General features: G+C 44.1%; 1 protein-coding gene across 1 annotated transcript in view; it reads right to left on the bottom strand.

Annotated features, from left to right (window-relative positions):
- Window positions 1–2,067: 2,067 nt before the first annotated feature.
- Window positions 2,068–13,673, bottom strand: part of Fkbp1a (FKBP prolyl isomerase 1A) — a 22,598-nt gene continuing 10,992 nt past the window's right edge. Inside the window, 3 exon segments of the mRNA XM_078051552.1 lie at window positions 2,068–3,200; window positions 5,130–5,293; window positions 8,325–8,437. Coding sequence (XP_077907678.1) covers window positions 5,165–5,293; window positions 8,325–8,437 — 242 coding nt within the window. The 3' untranslated portion in view covers window positions 2,068–3,200; window positions 5,130–5,164.

Below are 13,673 nucleotides of genomic sequence, written 5' to 3'. Positions count from 1 at the left end.
CTAATGAGTTAAATCTTTTTAAACATGCTCATTTCACATTTGTATGAATTATTACTTTTTTGGCATTGAAGATTGAACCCAGAGGTATTTCCATTGAAGTATATCGCCAGTCCTTTTTACTTTTTGAGGGTCTTGCTGGCTTTGAACCAGCAATCTTCCTGCCTTATCTTCCCAAGTTGCTGGGACTACCAGTAGGCACCATGGTAAATGGTTCATAATTTCATTTTCTAAATGAAAAGTTCTCCTTTATCAAAGTAGTTACTTGATATTCACTTGACACAATTTACAGTTCTCTTAAAACAGTTAAAGATTATTCTGCAACATGAATAAATATTCCCGATAAAACATTAAGGGGGAAAAATGTAGACTTTTTTTTTTTTTAAACTGTGATTGAATGTAAAAACTTGTGCCTTTAATTAAAAGTAAAAATTGTTTGAAGTGCCCAGGGAAAGAAATTGAATTTGTTAGGGTAATGATCCTGTATGAAGTTTTATTTATTTATTTTTTTATTGTTGGTCGTTCAAAACATTACATAGTTCTTAATGAAGTTTTAAAATATTCTCAGTTGTTATTGTTTAAAAATATGATCTTCTATTAAAACAACTTATTGTCTTGTAGCTCTGGAAGTCAGACAAATCCAAAATGCACCTCTAGGGCTAGAAAGGAGGCAAGGGCGGGGCTATGTGCTTTCCAGGAGACCCGGGGGAGGATCCATTTCCTTGACTGTGGCAGCTTCTGCAGGCTATCAGCATTCCCTGGCTTCTAGCCCCTTTTTCCATCTTCAAAGCCAACAGCGCCCACTGCATTCTCAAATGTCTTTCCAACTCACATCTCCTTCTCTGAATCTTGTATGGATCCTTGTAAAACATACACTGGCTCCACCAGGTAATCCAGATGATCTCTTCATCTCAGGGCCCTTCACTTATCCATATCCACAAAATTCCTTTTGCCAGGTCAAGTGTCACATCCAAGGATCCCAGGGACTAGGATGTGAGCTTCCCAGAGGCCATGATTCTGCTGCCCAATTCAGAGGTTTCTCTTGAGTTCCACAAGAACAGATTTCCTATGTGCCAGGGTGGAAAGCACAGCACTGACTTTGGAGGGCAGGGACCCTATGCCAGAGGACACAAGTAGAATGCCATTTAAATTAGTACAACAGGCAAGAGTAATCTATAAGGGGAAACCCCAAAACAACTAGTGTGGGGACTGATGGGGGAGAGGGCATAAGGTATTTTCTGACTTGATGATGCTCTGTGTATTGATAAGGAGCAAAAATATAAACAAACACTGCCCTCTAGTTTATGATATGTATTGGGGGGGGATTGTGATGCCTGCCATTGACTGTGAATGTGACATAAAGGGTGAACTGAGGAATGGAGAGATGTGACAATAGGAACAGCAAAATTTAAAGAACCAGAGATAGTCACTGAAATAATCTTTCACTTTTTTAACAACTTTTATTAAAAAAAAATTTGGGGAAAATAAGACATAAACCTGGAATATTACTCCAGTGTAAGTCTTCAAATCATGTTTAGAACCAGTCTCAAACAGAACAATTGTAAAGTTGCCTCTCAAGGAGTGGGGGCATCTTTGGTGGTTTCTATTCTGACCAGCATGTACAGGGTGGGCCAGAGGAGGTGTGGAGCCAACCAGCCTGACCACATGGCAAAGTCTCTCCACACCAAAGGTCACCTAGAATTCCAGCTTAAAACCCAGCTCTTCCCTTCATTATTCCTCACCAATTTGCTCACAGCCAATCTCCAATGGGTCTGGACCTCCCTTTTTGGGAGTTGGTTCCATCTTACTTTTTTCACCTAAGAACTCAGCAGTGTTCTACCAGGACACACACTTAAGGAACAAGGGACATGACCTCTAAGCAGTTCCTCTGGTGCAAACCTACTGCCCTGCCTGGCCACGCACCCCAGCACAGCCAGGGGCAAGGTGTTCACTGCTGCAGTTCTGCTGAGACAGTGCTGAACACTAGAACCCCTGCCCCTGCCAATGCCTTCCCAGAACCTGTACCAAAAGGCAAGGGGAGAACATGAAAGGAACCACCGAGACGGGAGCTGAGAAAAGCCAGCATAAAGCACTTTTATTGCAATAGTAAAACTTGAAACTCATACGTGGTGCGGGGGAAGCGGGGACAAAGCAACAATTTCTCTCACCAAATCACTACACAGGACAGCAAAGGGTAAGAAGGGGCTGAGGGACAAAAAGCCAGGAAACCTGGAGATCAGCAGAGAGCCAAGCATCAAAAAACAGGCGGTGCTGAAGCTGCGGTGGCCAGCAGCGTTTTCTGAGAGAACACTCGAGGATGTGTCAAGATGGCCGGGCTTTCACTGGGTGTTGAAGTCTACAAACAGCACCTTCAATTTAAACTTTCAATTAAAATTCTTAAAATTTACGAAGTGGAACTTGGATAGCTTCGATATTACAAAAGTTCTGAAAAACCACAAGATGGAGGAAAGAAAGGGAAAAAACCCCCCAAACAAAAAAAACCCAAAAGACCCCAAACCAAAACCAGCCAGGTCACAAAGGCGGATTCAGAGGTCCCTGCTGGCCCAGGGACAGATACCTGTAGTGTCAACATCGCAGTGAAAGTGATCTGCTTTCAAAAGGCAGAGGGGTTCTGGGGAGGGGGTGGGCTGGCAAGGAAAAGGCCCTCCCCTCCCCATTGCAGTTTTGGGTAGGGCTTTGAATTTAACCCAAGGACATTTCTCACATCAGAGAGTAATTCAGCCCTCCACAGAGTCTCAAATCTGCTATGGCTTTGCAGCGCAGCAGCAAGAATGTTTAATATATAATAGATAAAAATTTCATCCAAAAAAATAAAATAAAATAAAGATTCTTGCAAACCCCACCCCCAACACCAATTCCTATTCTAAAGTTAACCCATTACTTGTGCTGTTAATACCTGTCAAGATACTTAAATGGAAACCTAGATTCTAAAGGCTGAAACTGAATCTTCACCCCAAAATGAAAACAAAACGACTAACTTGAGGTTTATGGCATATAGTTTAGGTAAACACACATACAAGGAGAAAGGGGGAGGGGAGATGGAGGTGTCAGAAGCAAAGCTGAGTGACAGAACACATTCAGTCAGGGTAGATGTTTATACAAAGTGTAGTGGGACGCCAGGAAAAGCTCCGTATGGATTCATGTGCACGCGTCTGGAGGCACCGGATCCCTCCATGGCAGATCTGTTGGGGACAGAAAAATGTGTGAGTTCCAGCAACTCTGTGTTCTTTGTGGAGACAGACACAATACCATCTGCCATGCCAAGTCCCATCCCCTGCAGCTGAGAGATCTTCCGGGGACCACATCACTTCTCTTCCAGGTGGAGAAAGCCAGATGGGCACTGGCTGGATTCCCAGGGGAGCAACCTTCTTCCTGCTTAAACTGGTCCATGTGTTTTGTTTTGCTCTTTTGTTGTTAATCTGAGGCCAAGTTTGGCTTGCTGCAAACAGCAGGTGGGCTGGACCCTGCTGCTGGCAGTGGAGTTCCCCATTATCAATGGCTCCCCAACTTGGCTGTGTATAGCTTGGCCCACCCCGGGGCTTGAAAAAAAAAGTAATGCCTGGACCCCACTCCTGGTGACTGTAATTAATTGGTTTAGGGTGACCTCAAAAGCTACTCAGGTCTTTAATGTGTAATCTACCCTGAGAATCACAGCTCTAATTGGTTCTTGACATGGTGAAAAGATTTGGGAAATTTTTCCAGTTCGTTTACTCAAATCTACAACTTTCTGGGTTGCCCTTGGCCATTCCTTGGAGACCTTTGCAGGAAGTGCTGAAATTTTCTTCAGCAGAGGGCAGGGAAGGTTAGGTTAGGGTGTCCTACCATCTTTCTCTTTTCCTTTCCCTCTCTCCAACTCATCAGGGTTTACAGAAAGTGAATCCTCCCAACTCAACCTTTTACATTTAAATGACTCAGCTCTCAATGAACAGGAGGGGGTTTGGGTTAGGTGTAGACCTCTGGGTGGACAGAGGCTTCTCTAAAGGTCCAGAATTCCCTCCAGGTAGGATGACAAGCAAAGAGACTAGAGCTGTCAAGTCCAGCAGGGCCTATGTTACCTTGGTGTGAATTACACCTAGGATCAGGCCATGGAGAGGAAGATCACTGATAGGAAGAAGCCTCTCACTCCAGGAAGCCCCCCCCCCCCAAGCAAGCCAAGCTTCCAAGTAGTTCCAACTGCCACGGCACAGGTGGCAGCAATTTGTTGTAGCTTTCAAACAAAAGCACCCTCACCCAGTCCCTGGCTGTGCCCTCGTGGTCCCCGGAGCAGGAGAGGAAGGGAATAAAAAGGTCTGGGCCAGTTGGGAAGGAATGACAGCAGGTGTGTTTAATGATTCTAATACCTACATGAAAAGGGATGCGCCACTGGGATATTCAGTTTGGTTTCCTAAGAAATAAGGGCAAAAGAAGGAAATCAGGAAATGGGTCTGGTCCTACTTTGCTACTGCCTGGATGGAACTGAGGAAGGTCTTTCTCCAGGACTTAGGCTCCTCACTTGCTGCCGAGGAAGACGGATGCAGTCCCTTCCCAGGACTGGTCTGAGCACATCCTTTCCATCTCACGAGCATCCTTTGACCTTGTCTTTCTGCCCCACTCCCTGGTACAAGTTGGCCATGAGTGTCCTGGGTTCGGTCCCCAGGGCAGTCAGCCTCCCTCACATCATCTAACTGGCAGTAACCAGGAAGCCTACAGCTGAGAGCGCCACACAGTAGACATGGTATTCATATTAGAGGTGCTTCTCTCCTGGGCTTCTAGAAATGGGGGAAGCAAAGTCATCAGAGCCTTATTTCTAGAGAACTAAAGCACCAAAACTAGAAATCTGCCCTGTGTCTCCACAGTCCCAGCTCAGATTTAGTTAATAAGTGACATAAAAAGACTTTATAAACAGCTGCCACCCTGAGTTAATTGGAGAGTATAAGCTGTCCCTTTCCTTAGGGTGACCAACTTTTACATTCTAGATACACACTAATTAACACTGAAAGGACACCCTACAGGGAAGAACCTAGGGGGAAAGAGAGCCCTGTGGCTTTTTTGTTGTTGTTGTTCTCTTCCCAAACTCTGGGCCTCACAAGGAAGGAGCAAAGGTAGTTAAGGCCTTCAGCAGGTTTCCTTACCCAGGAACAGGGGGCTGAGGGAGGGGCCACTCCTGTCATTCCAGTTTTAGAAGCTCCACATCGAAGACCAGAGTGGCGTGTGGTGGGATGATGCCCGGGTGCCCAGTGGCACCGTAGGCATAGTCTGGGGAGATAGTCAGTTTGGCTCTCTGACCCACACTCATCTGTGGAAAGAACAAGAAAGAAACACTCAGCAGGACACATATCTGTCTCTGGAGAAGCAGAGCTGTTTCCCGGGGTGTTCTCTGGTCAGGATGGTGTTTATTAGGAAATCCCAGGAACTCTGTACTTGCCCAGGCTGCAGGCAGCACCCCTTACTTCCTGAAGGACTTGAGGTGAGCAGTGAGACTCCAAGGATTCCAACAGCAGTTAAAAAACCCTGACACCCCTAAAGGTCAGGTCCACAACCTTTCCACCTAGATCTTACTGACGGACGCCTTCCAGTCCATCAGTGATCTGTCACTCAGAGGACATGTGGTTAGGTGGCATCTATGCTCTTGTAAAAGGATTACAGCCATCCCTTCATATTTGTGGATGCTCAAGTCACTCACAAAAAACCTATTTGCATATAACCTAAACACATCTTCTTGAAGCTAAATAGCCTCTATTATAATACCTAACACAGTTTAAATGCTACAAAGTTTTTATATTCTGTTGTTTAAGTAGTAATGACAAGAAAAAAAGTCAGTAAGTACAGATTAAACTCCCCATCCCCAATAATTTCTATCTTTGGTTGGCTGAATGTATTGTGGAAACTCTGAATATAGAGGCCTATCAAATTTTTGCTTTAAAAGCAAATACATAGATAAAGTAATACTTGGGGATAGTCTACTTTTTTTTGTTTTCTATATTTATATATTTACATTCATACTGAGAAACTTGAAAGCAGATAATATGATTTTCTAGAGTACAGAATAGCATGTATAGTGAGTTCCTATTTGTACAAATATTTATATTTGCCCTACTACATAAACAGAAAACATCTCTGGAAGTACAATGAAAATTGCAGTGTTTTCCAATGGAAAGCAGAGTGGTGAGTAACCAGAGAGGAAGGAAAAACTTTCACTTTAAAAAAATATATCTGCGCACTTTTTTTGAGTTTCTAATCAAATATGCCAACAGATGTAAATGCCTTGTCCTGAAACACTGAGCAGGTTTTCTGCTGAATCTCCACCCTTCGCTTATTTCTCCTCTGATTGTTCACGGTGTGCCCCTGGCTCTGACTAAGGGGGAATGCAGTAATGTTGCTAATGCAGTTCAGAATCCACACTTCCACAGCACTTCTCAGAAACTGAGACACATTAGACCACAGTTTTAAGGACAGTTAAAACTTATGGCTTTACCTAATAACTTCAAAATAATCATTTTCTTTGAGCAAGGTACATCTACAATATATGCTAACAACCCGTCTCAGTGGGAGTGGTTCCACAGGCATGTCCACACAGTTGGAAGGAATATAGCAGTTGTGAATATACTTCCATGGACAGGTGCCCAAGACTACTGTTAGACGAAAAAAGAGAGGCTGTGAAACTAGCACTTGTATGATTCTATACCTGGAAATTCGAAAACCAGAATGCTAACAATGTCAAAAAAGAAGGGGCACAAGACAATCCTCCCTTCTTCCTATGCCTTTAACTCACTGGCTGAAGGCTTCTGTGCAGGGGAGTTTAGTATAGGGAGTTCTGTGTGGCTCTCAATCTACCTCAACGTGTCCCAAGTGATAGGGCTATGACCCACCCCAGAGCACTGGGTCAAGGGGAGTCTGGGCTTCTCCCAGTCACTTATGATGCCTTGTCACACCTGAGACATGAAGTAGGTTAGTAACACCATCTCAATGGCAGTTGTGACACCTGGGACATATAACACAGTCATTGTCCTAGTGCAGACACAGACAGAGGATGTCTGTGGTGTGAACAATGGTTGGCACAAAAGACGGGGGATGGACTACAGACTCAAGAGCTGGCCAAATTACAGGGGACGGGGCAAAATGGCATGGCTGACAAGAGCTCCCGAGGGAGGCAAAACACACAGGGCCCCTTCCTTGCACTGCTAGACCTTCTCTCCTCAGGACAGAGACCCACACTCAGGAGTAGGAAGGCTTCAAGTTCCAGTCTATTTGGAGAGAAGTCAGTGATATTTCATGGAGAAAGTGGAACACTGTGTATTCTGGAAAGGAGATTGACAGAAATCTTTCTTCTTGTCTTGTTAAATTTCCAATTCTCGTCGATAAGAAGATAACAGACTAATTGCCATCACGCAGAGCCCGCTAGGTCTCAGCCCACCATGAACACCCCCTTACCTGATTAAAGAAAAAAAAATCTGCCTGACAGAATCCTACTACATTTTGGCAATTCTAGGTCCCCCATCATCTCTTGGGAATTTTGAAGCGTTGGCAGAATAAAAGCTTTCCCACAAATAGGGAGGAAGGAGGTGAGGAAACAGACTCAAGCAAAATGACTCTCTTCATGAGTCTGATCTCTCATAAGCTGTCTAACATAAGGTAATCAACAATCAATAAAACAAAAAATTAAACTATACAAGATAACATTTTTCATTCATCATATTGTCCCAACACCAAAAGTTCTAACCCCATACTCAGTTGGTGGGTGGGGAGGACACAGCACCCCCAAAGCCTGCCCGTGGCAGTTCAAAGAATGCAATCCCCACAAACTCCCTCCGCAAGACCTGATAAATACAGGGCGCGCAGGTCCCCTGAGCCACGTACCCCACTTGAGAATCCATCCTACAGCAGCAACACTTGCATACATGTAAAATCAAGTCCATACAAGATGAGACACCGCAGCATTATTTATAATGGCAAAATACTGAAAATGCCATCATTAGGGCTCAGATGGAATAAATTCTAACACACCAACTGAAGGGAATACTATGCAGCTACACTCCTTTATGCTCTGGTGTGAAATGTCAATATAGATTAATGAAAAAGCCAAGAACAATGTATTTGTATAAAGGCAAGAGAAAGGAGTACGTTTTTGTGTATGCTTAAAGAAACCATAACACAAGAAACACTATTAAGAAGTTATCTGTGGGGTATTGGGCAGTGGAGGCAGAATGAGAATGACACTTTTCATTTATACTTTTAAAAAAAATTTTTGAATCATATGAATGTGCTATCTATAAAAATAATTTCAAAGCTAGATATCAGGAAATAAAACAAAACAAAGGAGAGCATACCTGGGCCACCCCTTCTTCCCAGCCTCGGATCACCTCCTGCTTGCCTAGCATAAACTTAAAGGGCTTGTTTCTGTCCCGGGAAGAATCAAATTTCTTTCCATCTTCAAGCATCCCTGTGAAAAGGGCAGATGTAACATGAGCAATGAGGAGAAAGACATGAGGCAAGTCAGAAACCAGCAGCAAAGGACCCATCCCACCCGCCAGCGCCGGCAGGGCATTCTAGCCCAGGAGAACTGGGCACCCAGGGAGGATCCCCTGGGACCTCACTGGGCAGCTCTGGTTCTGGGGAATCCCTCTATACCAGACCTGTAGAGGTTCCTCAGGAAGTCGTCCACAAAGGGACCTTGCCTCCCAGTAGCAAGAGTAGTTTCCTTGTCTAAAGGCAGAGAGCGTCAGCTCCCTCCATCATGACGTTCCAGCAACCTGTGGATTTCTTCCCAGACTAAGAACAACTTTAGGCTCACACAGGGCTTACTGGGCAAGAGGCAACCCTCCTTCCCTAATTCCCCCGTACCTTTAACATATACCATGTAATAACCTCTCTTTCACTGTTCAAATGAGGCAAACCCCTCCACCACTGCCACTCCATGATCCCCTCTGCAGCTGAGTGTGACCCCCATATATTGCTGCTCTCCAGGCTGGGGTGACTGGGAGTTCATCTAGAGAACCCCTCTCATACCACAGAGTATTCCATCAAGGAATCTGGACCCTTAGTAAAAAGCCTTTATTTAGTAAAAATCTTAGTAAGAAGCCTTTAATTAGCCCAATAGGAACTGTGAACCATGAAGGGGACCAATAACAAGGCAGGCTTTGAGTTGTCATAATCTTCCTGAGAAAAGGAACCACATGGGCTGAACCAGAGGAATGAAAGAACTTGTGCAGCTTTCGTCCTACTTATTTGATTCAGTGGTGACCAGACCTCTGGCGCTCATTTCTTCACACACACTCATTCAATTCTTTTCACAGCACCATCCCAGGTTACATAGATGAGGAAACTGAGGCAGAGAAGTGAAGTAATTTGAAGTAGTAAATTTAGACTATAAATCCAAATATTGCATTCTTTCTACTAGACTGTTCCCTAGCCAAACCACAATGGCACCCTTCAACAAAAGGGGGAACTCCAGAGATGGCGATCCCAGAGGGCGAGAGCTATGAAAAGACATCTGTAACTCCCCTTTCCAAAACACACCATCAGCACCGGTTTCTCCGGAAGTCAAAGTAAGCCACTTGTGATAGCTGACACCACCCAGTTCCTGAAACTCACACTAGAATCCCAGATGGGATGGGGCCAGCTGTTGATGTACAACTGACACAACACTGGCTTTACTGGAAACTGAGGATAGGCAACCACCAGGGTTCTAAGCATCATTCAAACGACTCACCCAAACAAAATTCTGCTGTGTATGTTTAGGGAAGCAGGGAAATCCCAACCTAAAAAAAACATGGCAATATTTATAAGGACAGGAAAGCAGAGATGAACTGAGAATGTTATCACAACTACCAGATTATGTGGAGTTTAACAAAATAGGAAATGGGACTGGGGGTGGGTGCTGCTGTCCTGAGAGCTGGAGGGGAGACAGATGTCCTGGGGCAGAGTGGGCACGGATACTGCCTAAAGCCTGGGACTGAGGATAAGAGAGAAAAACACCATGTAGAGGCAGGAGCTGGCACTCCAGAACTGGTGAGCTGTGGTAAAGACTTAGCTCATCCCTTCACTAGTACACAACTACCAGCTGTAGGACTAGAACAGTCTTCTACAAATGAGTAAGCGAGAGAGAGGAAAGCAGTTTCCCAATTCCACAATGCCACTGTGCACGTACCCCTTGCAAGCTTTGCTTCATGCACTGAACCCAACACAACTGAGCTTAGTGGTAAGGCAATGAACCGCTATAATGTCCAGAATCCTCTTCCTGAACAGACAGGGAGCATTTCCATTCACCTCGAGGCTGCATGTAGCAGAAATTTGGAAACCCACTCCAAAACTCTGTAACCTAGCCAAGGTCAGAGGCAGTCAACGGCAGGGTATCTTAGTAAAAAGCCTTTATTTAGCCCAATGGGAACTGTGAACCATGAAGGGGACCAATAACAAGAAATAGCCTCTTCCTGGTCTGTACTTCTTTGAACAGACCTTGAGTTGGAGCACAGGATGAAGGGTAGTTCCTGGCTCCTCTTTCTGACTGAATATCACCCTCCAGGAGCAGCAAGAGCCCCGGCTAGATGAACTGGATTAAGCAAGCCTTTCCCTATGTTGGTGTGAAGGCGTACGGGCCCGTTTGGGCACTAAGACCTACTTAGTTTAGGCACTACTTCACCTATTGTGAACATCTACTAGAGTCTTCTAGGAAAGTTCTGCCTCACTAGCAGAGAGAACAAACTGAGGTAAAAAGCCCCTACCCTCCCCGCAGCCGAATGCTGCCAAGTGAGCATGTAACGTCTGAAGCTACAGTAGCTACCTTATAACCAGGGGAAGGCCAGAGCACCAGGGCTCTGAACCAACCCAAGCAACCTCCTTTAAGACTTACATTCTAGGTGGCATATAGTGGCACATGACTGTCATCTCAGCTACTTGGGAGGCTGAGGCAGAAGGACTGCCAGTTGGAGGTCAGCCAGTGCAACTTAGCAAGACCTTATCTCAAAATTTAAACTAAAACAGCCTGGGGTAGTGCTCATTGGTAGAGTGCTTGCTTACTACGTGCACGAGGCCCTGGGTTCAATGCCCAGCAACTGGGGGAAAAAGGAGGGGTTCTGAGGTGATCATAGTGTCCTCTGAAGGCAAACTATTGAGATACTAAAAAGATCAGTGGTTGCCAGGAGTTAGGAGGAGAGGGAGGCATGAACAGATGGAACAGAGAATTTTTAGAGCTGTGAAAATAATCTTTATGATACTATAATGGTGGATATATGTCATTACACATTTGTCCAAACCAAAAGAATGAACAACACCAGGAGCGAATCCTAATGTAAACTATGGTCCTTACGTGATTATAATATTATGATATAGGTTTATCAATTTTAACAAATAAAGCACTCTAGTGGGGAATGGAAAAAATGGGGAAGGAAGACTATGCATGCAAGGGGCCAAGAGACACACGGGAAATCTCCACACCTTCCTTTCAATTTTTCTGAGAAACTGAAACAGCTCTAAAAGGTCTTATTTTAAAAAAGGAGTTGGGTGCTGGGGTTGTGGTTCAGCGATAGAGAGCTCGTCTAGCATGTGTGAGGCACTGGGTTTGAGTCTCAGCACCACATAAAAATAAATAAATAAAATAAAGGTATTGTGTCCAACTACAACTAAAAAAAAAAACACCTAAACTAAAAATAAAAGTCTGCTTTTTTTTTTTTGTACTGAGGATTGAATCTGAGGTGCTTTACCACTGAGCAACATCCCCAGTCCTTTTTAAAGAATTTATTATTTTGAGAAAGGATCTTGCCTAAACGCTGAGGCTAGCCTTGAACTTATGATCCTATTGCTTCAGCCTCCTGAGGATTTAAGTCACATTTTCTGTTACTTAAAGCTGAATACAACCTAACTGGTATGAGTTTAAGCTTTTAAAAATTTTATTTAGCACACTCCAATGTACAGTTGACATAAAGTAATAAAGAAATGGAACTTGACAACCAAGATCACAAAGTGGTATCACTGACCTGTGATAACCAGACCAGTGTTTTAGGCCAGGACTCAGTAGATATATTTTATATAGGTACAAACAAAACAAAACTTCTAGGTAATGGTTGCTACACTTCTCATTTTTAAAAAGAATTGGATTGTAACCCATAGTTTAAAAAATACAGTATACCTACAGGTGAATTATCCTATTTTAAGCCAAATCTGAGCATGGCCCAGTCCTGGGCAAGATCATATTCTGATTGCAATGAAAAATCACAAGGTATTGAGACAGACTCCCTACACTTTTCTCTTACACCCCATCCACTCCGGAGGTGAGAATGTTCTTCAGTGCAGAGACTCTGGGTCTGTGCAGACCTCTAAATCCTGCTCTCTTAAGCTTGTGTGGGACTCTGAGGGACAAAGCCACTCCCTGTTACCTCAGCAAATCATAAAAGCCAGGAAGCAGAATCTGCCTAGCATCCTGATTCTCCTATTCTATTTCAAGATGAGCTGTTGACTCTGGGAAGAGGATGTAACCATACTCCAGAACTTCTGACCACAGTTACCATCTGTCAATCCCCCGACTTCATCTTCACAGAAGGGCTGGTGGGGTGGGTATTCCTTAGGCCCAAGGAGAGGATCTCCCATATTTCAAGTCCAAAAGCCAAGCAAAATTCTCAAAAATGGTGGTATGTGTCTGAGTGGATGTCACACAACTGGCACAAGCTCTAGGATAAGGAGATACTTGAAGAAGGGCTTGCCCAATGGGGAGTAACAAACCCTAGTATGATGTGAGTGAGTGAGAAGACTCGGGGGAGGAGGCCAAGAGGAGGGTAAGCAGTGGTACCCGTCAAGAGGCAGGAATGAGTGTGCACTACAGTGTTCTGGAGTGGGAGTTATGCTGGTCAGCAATGATTGCAGGACATAAAGAAGCAGGTGGTCAAAAGTCAAGATGGAGGAAAAGGTTCAGATCTACCTCTGAAGCAGTGGTAGAGCTCTTGCCTAGCATGGGTGAGGCACTGAGTTCAATTCTCAGCATCACATATAAGTAAATAAAATAAAGTCCATTTACAACTTAAAAAAAAAAAAAAAGATAAGCCTACACTTGCTCCAGCTTACATCCTTGGGAATTTCCAGGGGGAGGCTTAGGCTCAGCAACTGGAAGGGAACCTAAGGCAGGTAGGACCACAGACTCTAAGACTATCAGGAAAGTGCTATGGAGAGACCTGCAGAGGTTTGCAGAGTGTCCTCCTTGAATATTCACCAGAGTACCAACAAGTGCACATGTCTGGAGAAACTAAGTTCAGGAAAAGAACCATCTAAAAGCTTTAGAGGAAACAGAGCCCGGTGCTCACATAGGGCTGGGATTAGTGCCTGTTTTCACTAGACAGAATAGGAGAAACACGTGGTTCACAAGGCACTGGGTAGAATGTAAGGTAGCAGAAAGTAATCAGCCCTAAATTGAGCACTGCTAACAAATCACAAAAGCAGACTCACAAGGATCTAGTACTAGTAAATGCTCCTCAGTAGGAAGCTTGAGGAGATATATAGGAATAAAGATATCTAACACTCCAAAAGGCAAAATTCACAATATCTGGCATCCAAAGAGGCAGAAAAACATAACCCACAATGAGGAGAAAATGGTAGAGGATGTTAAGACTCAAATTTCCAGATATGAGAACTATGAAATTAAAAATGCACACATAGAAAAGCAAAAACTTGCATCCATAGTTCATTGTCAA

The sequence above is a fragment of the Ictidomys tridecemlineatus genome, chromosome 5 (genome assembly GCF_052094955.1).
Source record: "Ictidomys tridecemlineatus isolate mIctTri1 chromosome 5, mIctTri1.hap1, whole genome shotgun sequence".
NCBI classification, from domain to species: Eukaryota; Metazoa; Chordata; class Mammalia; order Rodentia; family Sciuridae; genus Ictidomys; species Ictidomys tridecemlineatus.
The sequence above is the reverse complement of the archived record's forward strand: the minus strand, read 5'-3'. Positions and strand labels throughout refer to the sequence as shown.